Here is a 15,551-nt window from a genome sequence, read left to right on the forward strand (position 1 = left end):
CCAAGAGGAACAAGTGCTGCACAACAATTGCTCATCACCCACTGGCTGATGCCCAGACAGTAAACTGGCTCCCTTCTGGGTAATTTCCACAGTTTATATCCTGGAAATGATGTTCTGTGGTATGGAATATCCCTCTGGCCAGCTCAGGTCAGCTCTCCTGGCCATGCTGCTTCTCAGCCTTTGGTGCAGAGTGTGAGAGGTGGAAAGTCCTTGACTCAGGGTGAGGATGACAGCAGGAGCCAAAATATAGGTGAGTTATCAGCATTATCCTCATCCTAAATCAGGAAAAACACAGCACTGCAGGAGCAAAATGACCTCTCCCAGATGAAACCAGGACCTCCACCCACTCCCATGTCCTGGGGGACTGTTGCCCACTTGGGGACACATTTAATGACTGTGGGAGTCCGCTGGTCATTGGAAATCCCTGGCTGTGGGATCTGTGGGACAATGCACCCAGGCTCTTGGAAAACCAGGGCTGCTTCCCCAAGCTTCAGAGCTGCTCCAGCTGCTGGGCAAAGCCACTGAAGCCCCTGGAGTCCCCAGGGCAGGTTTGGGACCAGCACAGGGCCCTTTCCCTGGGTGAGCCACCAACCTGGTGCCAGAGCTCCTCTGGGAAGGGCTGCAGCTGAATTTTAGCAGTGGCACCCCGCGGGGTGGGGGATAAGGAATCAAAACTCAGCTGGCAGCACAAGGAAAAGGAAAACAAGGCAGGGCTGAAGGGAGATTAAAGGCAGAGGGAGGGGGGGAAATCCCAGCTGGTGGTACAAGAGCACAGGATTAAACTTGGGATGGCACAGAGCTGATGCAGAGGGGGCAGAGAGGGGAGGAAGGGGGTGTCCAGCCCCAGATGTCAGGGAGCAAAGATTCCTGACGTTCCACCCACTTCAAAGATCGGCACTCGGAGCTTGATCCTGGCACAGATGAGCAGCACAGGAGAGCTCATGATGTGAGCTCTGGAAACAGCTTGTGATTATTTCCCTGCTGTATTGGTACCTCCCAGATGCTGCTGGAACCACACCAGTACTGAAGGGTTTCATACTGGTATAGCTCCCTCCCTCTTCTAGAGACAACCATCATGGCAATTTTTATAAACACATCCCTGACAGGATAAGGGGTTGTGTGGCTTTAAACACACCAAGAATAATGGCTAATATTTTTTCATAGACTTAATTAAATTGTTAATTAAATCTGTGCCATCACTGAGTGTCAGACAGCCCAGAGGGTCCACAGCAAGAGATAAAACAGATTCATGTGCAAGTTTTACTATGGGTATAAATAATTATAGCTACTCTGCTCACCCATGTCTGTCAAAACTAATTTGCTTGTGAGCTCTGTGGGAATACCTGGACCTGGCCTGGCCATTTGAGGGCCCAGGGGACTTCCCAGACATCCATGGGTAGGCAAGCAGGACACAAAAGCTGCTGGAGAGCTCAGCCACCCTGGAACATCAGCTCCAGGCCAGGCAGGTTGTCCTGCTGTGCCTCTAGACTTCATCCAGAGGGGAATGAGGAACCAGAAGGCCTGAGCAGGAGACCCTCAATTTACTAGAAGGTATTTGTGTTTAGATGTTTTAATCTGTGAGTTTAAGCCCACTACTGCATTTCCTTTATTTCTGTTCTGCCTCAGACACTCTCTGTCACCAGGATCTGGAGAAGATGGATTTATTGGTGCCAAGGTGCCCAGAGACTGTGCCACTGGGGCTCATCTGCATGTTTGACAGTCACAGAATCAGTGAGGCTGAAAAAGAGCTCTGGGGTTGGCTCCAACCTGTGGTTGAACCAGATCATGGCCCTGAGTGCTGTGTCCAGTCTTTCCTTCACACCTCCAGGGATGGTGACTCCACCACCTACTGCAGGTGGAATAGCCATTCCTCTCCCCCAGCCCTCAAATCTCCTGCTTTAGTGAGGATTTTAAAGGAACTTCCAGCACAGGTCTCATATCCCATACAGGGCTGTAAATAAACACCTCAATCTCCATTTCCCACCCCTTTCCAGACCCCTGAAAAGTGACTCCAGAGGAGAATAAAGGACAAACCTGTGGAGCAAAGCAGGCCTGGGTGGGAGCTGGCTGGAGCTGGGGGTGCCACAAAGCCCACACAAGACCTTCCCTTAGCACATCCTTCCATCTTTGACTTCATGGCCTATTTTTAGCACAGCTAAAGGTCCAGCATTTTCAGAGCATCATCAGGAGGAAGTCCCAGCCTTGCCACCCATGACCCAAACAGCAAATTGGGCTGTTAGATTCACCCAGAGGCCTCTTCCCAAACCCACGTGTCCCCCGTGGTGTCACAGCAGCCAAACCTGCTGCTCTCCCCGCGGTGACTCACGAGCTGACAGACCCTTCCTGAATTCCTGGGGCTGGAATTACAGCTGTTCCCTCGGCCCCCCTCCCTTCCTCCTTGTCCAATGTGTCATATTAAAGGGTGATCGGCTTACACATGCTGCACTATGGATTCCTTAAGCCCTGCAGTGCTGTGTCTATATATAAAGCCCCGAGCTGGAAGCTGAAGTGCACAGACAGCTGGGAGCGTCGCGAGCGTCTCACATTCCCGGTGTGCCAGCGGTCTGGAAGCCCGTGAGGCTGTGAGCTCTGCTCTGAGCAAGTTTCTTTACTCAGGTTTAGGTACAGCCACCAATCTTTATCCATAAAAGAAGGATTGGGGCAAAGAACGAGCGGTTATTCACCACCATGGGTTTGCCTCTTGATCAAGTGGAAGAATTGCGTCTCTACCAGCAAACTCTTCTCCAGGATGGACTCAAAGACATGTTGGACCACAATAAGTTTCTGGACTGTGTCTTAAAAGTGAAAGGAAAGGAGTTTCCCTGCCACCGGCTGGTGCTGGCAGCCTGCAGCCCGTATTTCCGGGCCATGTTCCTCTCAGACATGGAAGAGAGCAAGAAGAGGGAGGTCAGCTTGGAAGATGTCGACCCAGACGTCATGGGCAAGATCCTCCACTACATCTACACCTCCGAGCTGGAGATCACCGAGCAGAACGTGCAGGACATCTTCTCCGTGGCCAACATGTTCCAGATCCCCTCCATCTTCACCGTGTGCGTGTCCTTCCTGCAGAAGAGACTCTGCCTCAGCAACTGCCTGGCCATCTTCCGGCTGGGATTGATGCTGGACTGCGCCCGGCTGGCCGTGGCCGCCCGGGATTTCATCTGCGACCGCTTCGCGCTGGTCTCCCGGGACGAGGAGTTCTACCAGCTCTCCCCCGACGAGCTGATCGCCATCATCTCCAGCGACTCGCTCAACGTGGAGAAGGAGGAGAGCGTCTTCGAGGTGGTGATGAAGTGGGTGGGGACCAAGGAGCGCGAGAGCCGGCAGAAGGCCCTGCCTGTCATCTTCGAGAGCATCCGCTTCCGCCTCATGCCCGGCGACTACATCAGGGACCACGTGGAGAAGCACGCCGTGGTCAAGTCCAGCCCCGAGCTGCTCAAGAAGCTGCAGATGGTGAAGGACGCCCAGAAAGGCAAGTTCACCGTGGTGAAGAAGAAGAAAGTGAAGAAGAACAGTGAGAATCAAGCAAAGGAGGATGTTGTCAATGGAGCAGTGGATGAAGGGGAAGATACGGAGGAGGATGCTCTCCCTGGGATCTTGAATGACACCATGCGCTTTGGGATGTTCCTCCAGGACCTGATTTTCATGGTGAGTGACAGTGGAGCAGTGGCCTATGACCCCAATGCCAACGAGTGCTATTTTGCCTCCCTGTCTACTCAAATCCCAAAGAACCACGTCAGTCTGGTGACCAAAGAGAATCAGATCTTCATTGTTGGAGGACTGTACTACAACGAGGACAACAAAGAGGATCCCATGAGCTCCTACTTCCTACAGGTACTACCTTTGTCTTCCTTTTGTTTCTTTGACCACTTGGGAACATCCCCAAACTTTAGCTTGCATGCAAAGCCCATAATATTTGTTGTCATGTGATGTAAAAGTGAAAGTTGTAAACTAAGGAGAATTATCTGGGTTGCTTTACTGGAGATTCTTTTCTGTTTATTTTTGAGGTAGATGCCACTGAGGGGTTGGTTGTGGTAGTTGAGGAAGAAGGTTTGAAGGAGTAGGAAATAGGAATGAGCCTTCCTGATTCAAATCCTGAGGAGAGGATTGTTTAGAACAGTGAATTGGGCCCAGCCCTGGCTGTCACAGGGTTCACAAACTGGGAGGTTCGTGGTATCAGACCTTGCATCCCCTGCCTTCCCTGGTTATGAGCCCCAGGAAAACCCACGGGTGATGCTGCCAGGTGCTGAAAAAGGAGCAGCAGCAGCTGCAGCCACAGAGCAAACACCCCAAGGACACAGGGCATATCCCTGCCTCCCAACACGTGCCCCATTCCCAGTGCTGCTCCTGTCCCTGGAGATGGGCTTGGTCCAGCTCAGAGTCTCTGCCTCAACTATTTCCATCCTGAGAGGGAAACCACCACGAACTGTCTTTGGGGATACCCCTCAGGGAAAGTGGCTGCTCTAACTCAGCAGTGACCCAGCTGTGACTGGATTGAGCTGTGCAGGCAATCTGAGCCCCAGCCTGGGCTGCAGCCCAGATTTCTTTCCCTGTAGACAGCTAACAGAAGGCTCCTGCCCTTCCTGCTGACCCCAAGGAATCCAGTAAACCCTCTATTCTTCCTCCCATACCCAGAAATCCTTTTTTTGTTCCTCTCCATGGCTCAAATCTTCTGGGAAGAAACAATAATGTGTCTCAGGCTCACATCTTCTGGGAAAAACAATAACATCTCCAGGCAGAAAGGATAAAATGAGGGTGGTTGCCAAGCTGAGACACAGAGCCCTGATCCCTGCCTTGACCCATTGCTCTCATCAGTGGGGCTGCACATCATGCAGGGACCAGGCTTGTCCTCACCTGGAAAGGGGCAGGGGGTTGTGCAGGCCAGGTGAAGTCCAGGGAGGAAGAAACCCCAGCCCTATGTATCAGGAGGGAGTGGGAAAGCTGAGAAAGTGCTGGGGGTGTCCTGTTTGAGATACAGCCTGTCACACTGTCCAGTCCATGATGACAGAGAAGTGGGCAACCCCATCAGTTACCTGTGAAGACCAGGCCAATGAATTCAGCCAAACCTGTGCCTAAAGATCAATCTTCCCAGCAGAGGAGGAGCAGGGTCCAGAGAGGTCACAGAACTTCAATCCCAGAATGGCCTGGGAGATCATTCTTTGGAATCTTGAGAGGGACCTTGATCATCTCCTAGTTCCAAACCCCTGCCATGAGCAGGGACACCTCCCACTAGACCAGGCTGCTCAGAGCTCCATCCAACTTGGCCTTGAACACTTCCAGGGGTGGGGCAGCATCCTTGGAAACATTTAATATTTGACTGCACAAAGCCCTGGGAAACAGCTCTAACCCCAAACCTGCGCCCCTTTGAACATGTGGGTTGGATAAAAAACCTTTGGTGGTCCTTCCCCCCAAAGTACTCTGTGGTCCTAAGCTGCAAACAGCAAGATTTCTCTATTCAGCTCCCAGTTTGCCACTGACTCAGTGGCAAATGCCTTGAGCATCGTGGGGCCAGTTTCAGCTCTTCCCCACAAGAAGGGTCTCTTCACACATCACCACGTCACTTGTGCTTGGGAGAATCAGACAAGCCCTGGGACTGGAGAGTGCCATCAGTTTGCAAATGTTTAATTTTTTACATCATTGTCATTATGTAGCTCACAGTTGCTGTATGAGCAAGAGAGGATTTGAGCCCTTTTTTTCAGCTCAAACAACACATTTAGAAGTGCAGCTCTATGACAAGCCACTGTGCCACAGCTCCCTACACCTTCTGACTTCTTCTATCCCCCCAAATTTCACATTCCCCCTGCTGAAGCCAGGTGCATTAGGTCAGGGATAATTTAGATTTAAGGACAGGCACCAAAATATAAAAATGCTGATAAATCCCAGGGGCCTTGCAGATTTTGGCAGGAGCAAGATGATTCCATTGACATTTCAGATGGAAAAGGGTATCCTTTCTTTGTCACTTGCAAGATTTATGACTCGAAAACAATGCTGAATCCATCAAGAAGCAGGAACTATCCTGATGACTGAACTGCTCAGGGTTGCACTATAAATAACACATGTGTGGACCACAGCTTACAAAGAGACAAAAACCACAGGCACCCAGCTGAGGGCGAGTCTTTGGAGCCAACCCATCAGGCTGAAGCTCCTTGGCCTGAGCCCATGGCAAACAATGCTCCAGGCAGTGCTGCGTCACAGCTCCATCCTGCAGCCCCACAAAATTGGCTGCAAGACATCTCTCCCTCCTCCATCAAGATATAATAATTTTTCCCCCAGTTCCCATTAAGCCACAGTGCTCAGAGTCTCCAGTCTAAGAATTTTTCTCTTTTTTTTTACATTTTTTTTTCTTTTTTTTTTACATTTTTTTCTTTTTTTTTTTTTTCACATGTGGGAGACGAGGCAATGCTTTGATCTACAGATGTCCAAGGATTTGGTGATCTGAACCAGCAGCTTGCTCATCTGCCAGCTGGGTCTGGCACACTTTATCTGTGTGGCAAACATTGCTGGCAGCACCCTGTTACCTGGCAGAGATGGAAAATGCCAGGATGAAATACTGTGAGGTGTTCTATGCATGAAAAAGTTCAGGAAAATTTCTAGGATTAAAATGCTTCCATTCCTCCAGTCCCAGAATTAATCCATTTTAAGTGCAGCAAGAAGTCTTTCACCCAAAGGTGACCAAGCTTATTCCAAGTTCCAGGTTAGAAGAGGAGACTCAGGAGAGAGCTTATCACTCCACAACTCCCTGAAAGGAGGCTGGAGCCAGGTGAGGTTGGCCTCTTCTCACAGGCTACCAGGGACAGGATGAGAGGACAGGGCCTCAAGCTGCACCATGGGAGGTTCAGGTTGGACATCATGGAGAATTTTTTTACTGAAAAGGTGGTCAGGCATTGAGATGGGCTGTCCAGGGAAGTGGTGGAGTCACCATCCCTGGAGGTGTTCAAGAAATGACTTGATGTGGCACTCAGTGCCATGGAATTGACAAGGAGGTGACAGGTCAAAGGTTGGACCCAATGATCCCAGAGGCATTTTCCAACTTTAACATAATTCTGTAAGGTCCAGGATTTGATGAACAGAGCAGAACATGTTGCTGCAGACCCATCTCTGCTCTTATGCCTTGTCATAAAAGGTCTATCATACAAATTGTGACTTGGGTTTGCTGTCAGATCTCCCATCCTGCTCCAGCTGACACAGGCACAGGAGCATTGCAGAGAGTGCTGCTGGGGTGACCAAGCTGCACATGGGAACACACTTTGTCCTCCACCTCTGGACCCTGCCTTTTGCTAATCAAATGGGCACACACTAATGACCATATGTTCCCTTCCAGTACGACCATCTGGATGCAGACTGGCTGGGGATGCCCCCCCTGCCCTCCCCTCGCTGCCTCTTCGGCCTGGGGGAGGCAGAAAACTCAATTTTTGTGGTTGGAGGGAAGGAACTGAAGGAGGGAGAGAAGACCTTGGATTCAGTCCTGTGCTACGACCGGCTGTGAGTGTCCCCTGTGAGTGTGGGGTGGAGGGGGCTTGGAGGAGAAATGGAGCAGCTGCCGTGGGTCAAAAGGTTTGGGAGAAGGGTTGGAACTCTGTATGAGGATGTTGGGCTTGGAGGAGAAATGGAGCAGCTGCCATGGGTCAAAAGGTTTGGGAGAAGGGCTGGAACTCTGTATGAGGATGTTGGGACTGCCCTCGAGCTGTGCCCTGGGGCTCTGAGCTGTCCCACTCCAGCTGCTCCCTTTACTGAGCCTCCTGGAGAGGGAAGCCTTTATGGGGATGTTTTGTTATCTGGGATTGATATTAGTAGATGTTCATGTGAGACATGTACAGAGGTGTCTTTTTCTTCTGCTAAATCTTCTGCTCTTGCCCATTGATTAAAGGATCAGTGACATTCACTGTGGTCTCAACGAAAGAGGTTTGAACAGAAAAGCTTGTTTTTAAATTTTTCAGATGTGTCACAGAATGGCTCATCCTGATTGATATCAGGCTTAATATCCAATTATTTTTGGACAATGGGCTCTGACCCATGCTAGCTCATGAGCTTTATTTAAAAGGCACCATCCTGTTCTTCTCTCAGGAGACAGAAACGTCCAAAGCCTGCTGCTCTCTGCCCCAAAGAGACAGAGCAGCAGGCATCCACAAGCCTTTCCTTGGTCTATATTTAGATGTGTGCACTTCCAAGTCTGTTTTACAGGCAGAGATTTGAAACCAGTTCCTTTCCCACAGAGCAGGGCATTTATCTGCCCCTGCAGAGTCTGGGAAAGAATTTGTCTGCCCCCACTAAATCCTTGGGGGTGGTTTGAGTATCAGTTTGAAGCTGGTAGAGATGTGATCAGCACCACTCTATCTCTGGTTTTATTTGGTTGATATTATTCAGATTGACATGGCTGAACATGAGCCAGCCATGAGCCCAGGTGGCCAAGAGGGCCAGTGGATTGTATCCATCTATCCATCCTGGATGTATCAGCAGGACCAGGGAAATGTTTCTTCCTTTGTGCTGGGCACTGTGAGGCTGCACCTCAAATCCTGCATCCAGTTTTGGGCCTTTCATGACAAGAAGGACATTGAGGGGCTGGAGTGGCCCCCGAGAAGGGAACAGAGCTGAGGTAGGGCCTGGAGCACCAGGAGCAGCTGAAAGAACTTGGGGGGCTCAGCTTGGAGAAAAGGAGATTCAAGGGGTCATAATTGCTCCCCATCCCTACCTGAAAATAATCAAGAAAATAATGGATATTACCATAAGTACTCTGCTTATTTTACTGTCACCCTTTTTTTAGGATCATTATTATTACTATTATTTTTAGGATAATTATTATTATTATTTTTAGGATCATTAGACATTTATTGTCTGAGCCTGCCCCATTGCAGACCTTGTGTTTCTGAGACTGAGTCCAGCCCTGTGCTCACCTCTAGGTCTGGGAAACGCCATGCCCTCTAGGTGTCATCCAGCAAGCTACAAATCCTTTTGCTTCCCATCTTTTTCTGACCCATCTTTTTCTTCCCCATCTTTTCCAGGTCCTTCAAGTGGGGTGAGGCTGATCCCCTTCCCTACTCAGTCTATGGCCACGCAGTGGTATCACACAAGGACCTTGTCTACGTCATCGGGGGCAAAGGAAGTGACAAGTAAGTCAAAAAGCAAGAGAAAATCAATCCTGCAATCCCCCAAACCAGTGGGAGTGCAGAGCTGGTACCTCCTCAGCCTGGTTTAAGGAGGGCTGGATGGGATGGGAGATGTGGATCCTTCCCTCTCTGCTCACCTCTGTGCCTGCAGCCCTTTCCAAAACCTTAGGAGGCCAACAGGGACATCAGGAAGATGTCCTGTCTTTATAGGAGAGAGAATGTATTGCCCCACCCCTGGAAGCAGGCTGGAGGGAACTTTGAGGGAAACTGGTCCAGTGGAAGGTGGCCCTGCCCATGGGGGTTGGAATGAGATGCTCTTTAAAGATCCTTCCAAATCAAACCACAAAACAATAAATGTCACTCCTACTGGGAGAGGCATTGAAGAACAAGAAGCCCCTTCACCTTTAGGGTATCCTGTCTTGGGCTTGTGGAGCAGAGTGGTCACCATAGTCAAATCCAGATGTGTATTTGCAACAGGAGGGAAAAACTTCATCCACCCTGACCCCATCCCACCCTCCTGCAGGAGACGAGCTCAGCAGGAAAAGCCTCTCTCAGGAGCATCACAGTGGCTGCCTTGCAGGGCACAGATGTGGGTGTTTGCAGAGCAAACATTCCACAGCCCAGCAGGGACTGGTCCTGCTTGGAAGGGCTATGGTCTGAAAGGTGTGAACATCCTCACACTGCCCACCTGGCCACAGGATATTTTGAAGCATCACGGTGGATCAGGAGCAATAAATCAATGCCTTGAAGGCTGTGAGAGGTCCTAAGAGGCTGCCTGGACCTGTATCCAGGTGTGTGAGCACCAAGCTGAGCTCTCAGGACTCTATCCAAAGCAGGCACAGCTGGAGGGGATGTACTACACACACAGGTGGTGGCTCCAAGCATGGACATCCTTGGGTGCCCACCCCACAAAAGGTGTGGGTTCCTCCACTCACGCCCCACCTTCTTCCCAGCAGACACCCCCAAACCCCTGCAGGGCAAAACCAGCCCTTGGAAAGCCATCAAGGCTCCTTTTCCCTCTCCTTTTTCTCCAGGAAGTGCCTGAAGAAGATGTGTGTCTACAACCCAGCCAAGTTTGAGTGGAAGGAAATGGCTCCCATGAAAACCGCCCGCTCGCTGTTCGGAGCCACCGTGCACAAGGACAAAATCTACGTGGCAGCTGGTGTCACTGACTCTGGTTTGACCAACTCGGTGGAGGTCTATGACATTGCCACCAACAAGTATGTCTTGAGTTGTGGTTACACAAGGAGTAGGTGTAGGTGTAGGCTCAGCAACTTCCAACCATCCTGGAGGTGGTTTGTGGCTCCTGATGTCAGTTCCTCCAGTTTATAAACCCATGGTAGGGGAGCTGGAGCTGGATAATCTTTAGGGTCCCTTCCAACTCAAGCCATTCTAGGGTTCTATGGCTCCTCAGAGAGCTGGGCATCACCAAAGTCACTGTGGTTGGGCTGGGGATCATCTCAGGCTTGTCCTCAAAGTGGTTTCACCCACCCTGTTGTCCTTGGGTTCCCTGGAGCTTCACCCAACACAATAAACCCTCTGAGTTTGGGTGTCTCCTGCAGCTGCTGCCCCAGCACTGGGACATACTGGCCCATGCACCCAAAGCAAAACAAAGTTGAACAATGATGATGGGAACAGTTTCCCTGATAACAGCCAGGGTATGGTTCCATCCCACCTAGACCTGCACAACTGGATCTGTCCCTAGTGAGCTCAGATGTTGAATCCTGATTTGAGGCCATCCTCAGCCTGGGGGTGGCCAGGATGCTCTAACTTTGGGGAATGTTTGAAGGAGCTGGGGCTGTTTAGCCTGGAGAAGAGGAGGCTCAGAGGTGACCTTATTGCTCTCTACACCTTCTGAAGGGAGGCTGCAGGCAGGTGGGGTCAGTCTCTGACAGAACCAGAGGACACAGTCTCAAGTTATGTCAGGGAAGGTGTAGGTTGGATATTAGGAAAAAAATTTTCACTGAAAGAATATAAAGTACTGGAATGCTCTTCCCAGGGAGTTGGTGGAATCACCATCTCTGGATGTGATTAAAAAAAGCCTGGACATGGCACTTGGTGCTATGGTCTGGTTGAGGTGTTAGGGCACAGGTTGGACTCGATGATCTTAGAGGTCTCTTCCAACTTCATCATTCTGTGATTCTGTGATTCTGTGATTGATTCTGTGATTCTGTGAACTTGTCCCCTCTCTCACGTGGCAGGTGGGACACCTTCCCTGAGTTCCCCCAGGAGCGCAGCTCTGTCAGCCTGGTCAGCCTCTCTGGGGTGCTCTACCTGCTCGGGGGCTTCGCCACGGTGGAGACCGAGTCGGGAGAGCTGGTGCCAACGGAGCTCAACGACGTTTGGAGGTACAAACCTTCCCCAAGGGAGCATGGGAGAGGTGTTAGTAATGAAATAGATAATTTCTGCCTTTTTTCATGCTGTCAGTGTGAGATGGAGGTTGTCACCCCAGCACCAGGCTGCAGCGCTCAGCACTCAGTGTCTGGGAATTTTGCCCTGTGCTGTGCTGGAGGGCACATTGGTGCTTCAGTGATCTCTCCCAGCCTCACGCAGCAACAGACCAGGGAAAACTTGCTCCTTTGGCTTTGTTGTGCATTGACATTTTGCCTGGAGCAGGTTCCAGACTCCCCTTTGGTGTGGAGCAGCATCTGTGCAACCCCTCTTCTCCCTGGGAACAGCCAGTGCTTGGGCTGGGAAGCAGAGAGTCTGGGTTGGGAAGCAGAGAGTCTGGGTTGGGAAGCAGATAGTCTGGGCTAGGAAGCAGATAGTCTGGGCTGGGAAGCAGAGAGTCTGGGCTGGGAAGCAGAGAGTCTGGGTTGGGAAGCAGAAAGTCTGGGTTGGGAAGCAGAGAGTCTGGGTTGGGAAGCAGAGAGTCTGGGTTGGGAAGTAGAGAGTCTGGGCTGGGAAGCAGAGAGTCTGGGCTGGGAAGCAGAGAGTCTGGGCTGGGAAGCAGATAGTCTGGGCTGGGAAGCAGAGAGTCTGGGTTGGGAAGCAGAGAGTCTGGACTGGGAAGCAGAGAGTCTGGGTTGGGAAGCAGATAGTCTGGGCTGGGAAGCAGATAGTCTTACATGCAGGAGGAGTAGGCAGAAAGCACTTTAGTGACAGCTGCTAGTGCAGCATTGGCTGCTCCTGTCCCTCAATTCAGTGCTCTGGCACCCTCAGCAGGATCCTGCTGTCCTTCACCATGGATGTCCCACCTTGGTGCCATCAACCCAACTCCCAGAAGAAAAATATCCCCTCCCCTGCAGGACCATGTGCTGATATCCACATCCCCCAAAGCAGAGCATGCCAGGGCTGAAATTCATGCAAATTCTTGTGGCCAAATAACTCCTGTGGGCTGCCACCCCTATGGAGAGCGGCTGGAGGGAGGGAGAGGAGACCTTTCCTCACCATTGTCTGCCTGCCTCTCCCCAGGTATGACGAGGAGCAGAAGAAGTGGGAAGGGGTTCTCCGGGAGATCCAGTACGCCTCCGGTGCCACGTTCCTGCCCGTGCGCCTCAACGTCCTGCGCCTAACCAAGATGTAGTCAGGAGTGATGGGTCCTCTTTCCACGGGCTGCTGGGGCAAGGAGGGATGGGGAGATGCTTCTCAGAGATGTGGCATCTGGACACTGCCCAGGACATTGCATCTGTGATTGGTAATTTTTTGGATATGTGGGAAAGAGGGGAGAGTATCTGGAAAACCTCCCGGGAACTTGAAGGTGCTCACAAGGTAATTTAAGAGGGGATCAGGAGCCTGCAAGGAGCTGGGAAAGACTGAGAAGCACAAAAAAATTAGTTAATCCAGTCTCAAGAGACAGGAAAAATAGATCATACATTTTTAAACATATTTTTCCATGTTTTTCCCCATCATTTCAACTGCTGTTGGATCCCTCCAACAAACAGGGGATGCAGAAAGTGAGGACTAAGATGACATTCCCCAGGGAAAGGCATCCACAAAGTATTTCCCAGCCTAAGGTGTCTGTGAGCACTGTGTTCCTTGGAGAGGAGAAGGAAGGGTTAAAGCCAAGTGGTACAGGAGAGACCAGATAGAATTTGATGAGTTCCTGAGTGAAGGGGTTTGTTGGGATGAGATAGTTAAAGGAAAAGATCATGTGAGCAGCAGAAGCACTTTGGAAGATGTGATGAAAAGCAGATAATCTTAGTTCTTTGCCTCCACCTTGGCTTTGGAGTGATGAGAGCTGGGAGCAGAGTCTCAGGACGGGAGGAGTCAGGGAAGTTGTAGGGTGGGAAGGGGGAGAGATGGACAGAGGATGCCATGTGTGGTCGCCTCCAGCCTTTTGGGATCCTCATCTTCAATCACAGATCACAATGTCCTCACCTATGGATGGACAAGTGCTGGTTTTTAGGGAAAGGTTTTATATTTTTGCTGTATTTCTTATTTTTCATGTTCAGATTTTTTTTTTTAAAGAGTATTTTACTTTGCTAAGATCTCAGATGTGTTTGGCTCAAAGAGAGCTTCTGACTGAGGAAGAATTCATATTTATTTTAAAGTTGTCAATAATGAAATTTTGATAGAGACATGACTGTACTGGCAGCAGGAAAAAAGATCTGTTAGAGCAAAAATCTCCTGATGCCCACACTATCTGACCAGTGGTTTATTTAAAAATAAATGTGACTATTCCAAAAGAAATCCCCTGTGTCTGCACATTGATAAAGCTGAAACTGGTCCTTCACAGCAACCAAAGACAGGGACTAAGCACAAGCTGTGATGGACACATGCAGCAAAACAGCCCCATGGAGAGCCCCATCTTTTCTTGTTATTTTCCCTCATGTGAGAGCTGAAATTTTAGGATCTGCATTCTTACAGCTCTTCCCTATGGATGTCACAACCAGGAGTTTACCCAGACCTAGAAGGAAGCTGGATGCCTGCACTGACAGGGTGAGAGGAAATGGCCTCAAGCTGTGCCAGGGGAGGTTTAGAGTGGACATTAGGATGAGGTTTTTCATGGAAAGATTAAAAAGCATTGGAAAAGGCAGTACAATCCTCAGAAAAGAGCTCCAGTGATAGAGTCATCCTCCCTGGAAGTGTTCCAAAAATGTGGATGTGGCACTTAGGAACATGGTTTAGTGGTGAACATGGTGGTGGTGGGTTGGTGGTTGGACTCCATGAGATTAAAAGTCTTTTTCAACCTTTACAATTCTATGATTCTGTGATGGCATAGTACCATTAACAGGGTTGACAATCAATAATAATTCAAAAAAAAGAACAAAAACAAACCTTGTAAAATAATTGCCTCAAAGTGGTATGAGAATTCTGGTATCACAAATCTAGGTCAAAAAGCAGTTGTGGAGAAACTGAAATATGTTTGGAAGGAAAGAGAATTCAAGGGAAGTAAAGGAACCAGAGTCTTGTTCTGGTTTCATTTGAAGGATTTAGGAAGTTACAGGATAAGCTCCTTAGAGGACAATCACATCAGAACAGTAATGAAATATTTCAAAAGAAAAAGAAATCCAAGGTGACTGGCTGTCACAAAGTAGCTTAAAAAAAAAAAAAAGGACAAAAATCTTTGAAACAATCAAATGTGTGAAAAATGCACGAAAAAGAAATAAACACCTTCTGCCTAGTTCTGCAGAAATTCATGTAGACAATTCCCCAGCTAATTAAAGATGACTCTTCCAAATAGCTTCTGGCAGAAAAAAAGAGAAAAATTCAGAAAAAAAGATCTTAAAAAAAAGTCCCTGCATAGAATAATCATTTTAAAAAGTCATTTATTGCAGTGTCAAGATCCCACCTCCTGCCTCCAGCAACACCATCCCTGGAATTGTTCAAGGAATGAGTGGAAGTTGCTCTCAGTGCTCTGGTCTGGCTGACAAGGTGGTGATTGATCAAAGGTTGACTCAGTGATCTTGAAAGTATTTTCCAGCCTTAATGATTCTGTGATTCTGTGACCTTTGCTTCAGCTCTCCTTGCTGAATGCAGGCTGGGAAGCTGTTGATCCTAACAGAGGTTTAATCCCCACCACCTCCTGCCACATTTCTTGGCTCTCCTGGAGGAATTCTGGGATTTTTGAAGCCAGCAGGAGAATGTTGCTGACTTTCCACGAGTTGTTGTGATGTGGTCCCTGATAAAGGCTCAAGACCTTTCAAATAAACTGGAGTTCAGTGCTCATGTGTGGTTCACATCCATTATAAAGCTGTGGAGAAGCCACCACTGGCACAGGGCAGGAAACTATAAAGTAGAAAAATAGCTGTTGTATAAAAATACCCAGAAGAATGTGAAATATCCCACTGTTTGAGCAACAGGAGGCAAATCTCAGCACAGGCTGGTCCGAGGAAGGAGGCAAAGCTGGACATCGCCAAGTGAAGGTGTGGCCTGGGGATGTTCCTCCACATTTCCAAGAGGCTGTGTCAGTTTAAAGGTTATCACAGATAAGGAATGCCACCAGGAATGCTCAGAGAGACATCACTCTTCCCTGCTCCCTGGTGTTTTCCTGGCTCAGATGCA

The 15,551-nt window shown here is 49.5% G+C and overlaps 1 protein-coding gene across 1 annotated transcript; it reads left to right on the forward strand.

Annotated features, from left to right (window-relative positions):
• The first annotated feature begins 2,503 nt into the window (after positions 1-2,503).
• KLHL40 (kelch like family member 40) lies at positions 2,504-13,736 on the forward strand. The gene is made up of 6 exons (XM_059838458.1): positions 2,504-3,834; positions 7,322-7,482; positions 9,000-9,107; positions 10,139-10,324; positions 11,306-11,452; positions 12,519-13,736. Exons 1-6 carry the CDS (start codon positions 2,689-2,691, stop codon positions 12,628-12,630), a joined length of 1,860 nt encoding a protein of 619 aa, XP_059694441.1. The 5' UTR covers positions 2,504-2,688; the 3' UTR covers positions 12,631-13,736.
• Positions 13,737-15,551: the final 1,815 nt, after the last annotated feature.

Source organism: Haemorhous mexicanus, chromosome 1, assembly GCF_027477595.1.
Source record: "Haemorhous mexicanus isolate bHaeMex1 chromosome 1, bHaeMex1.pri, whole genome shotgun sequence".
Taxonomy (NCBI): Eukaryota; Metazoa; Chordata; class Aves; order Passeriformes; family Fringillidae; genus Haemorhous; species Haemorhous mexicanus.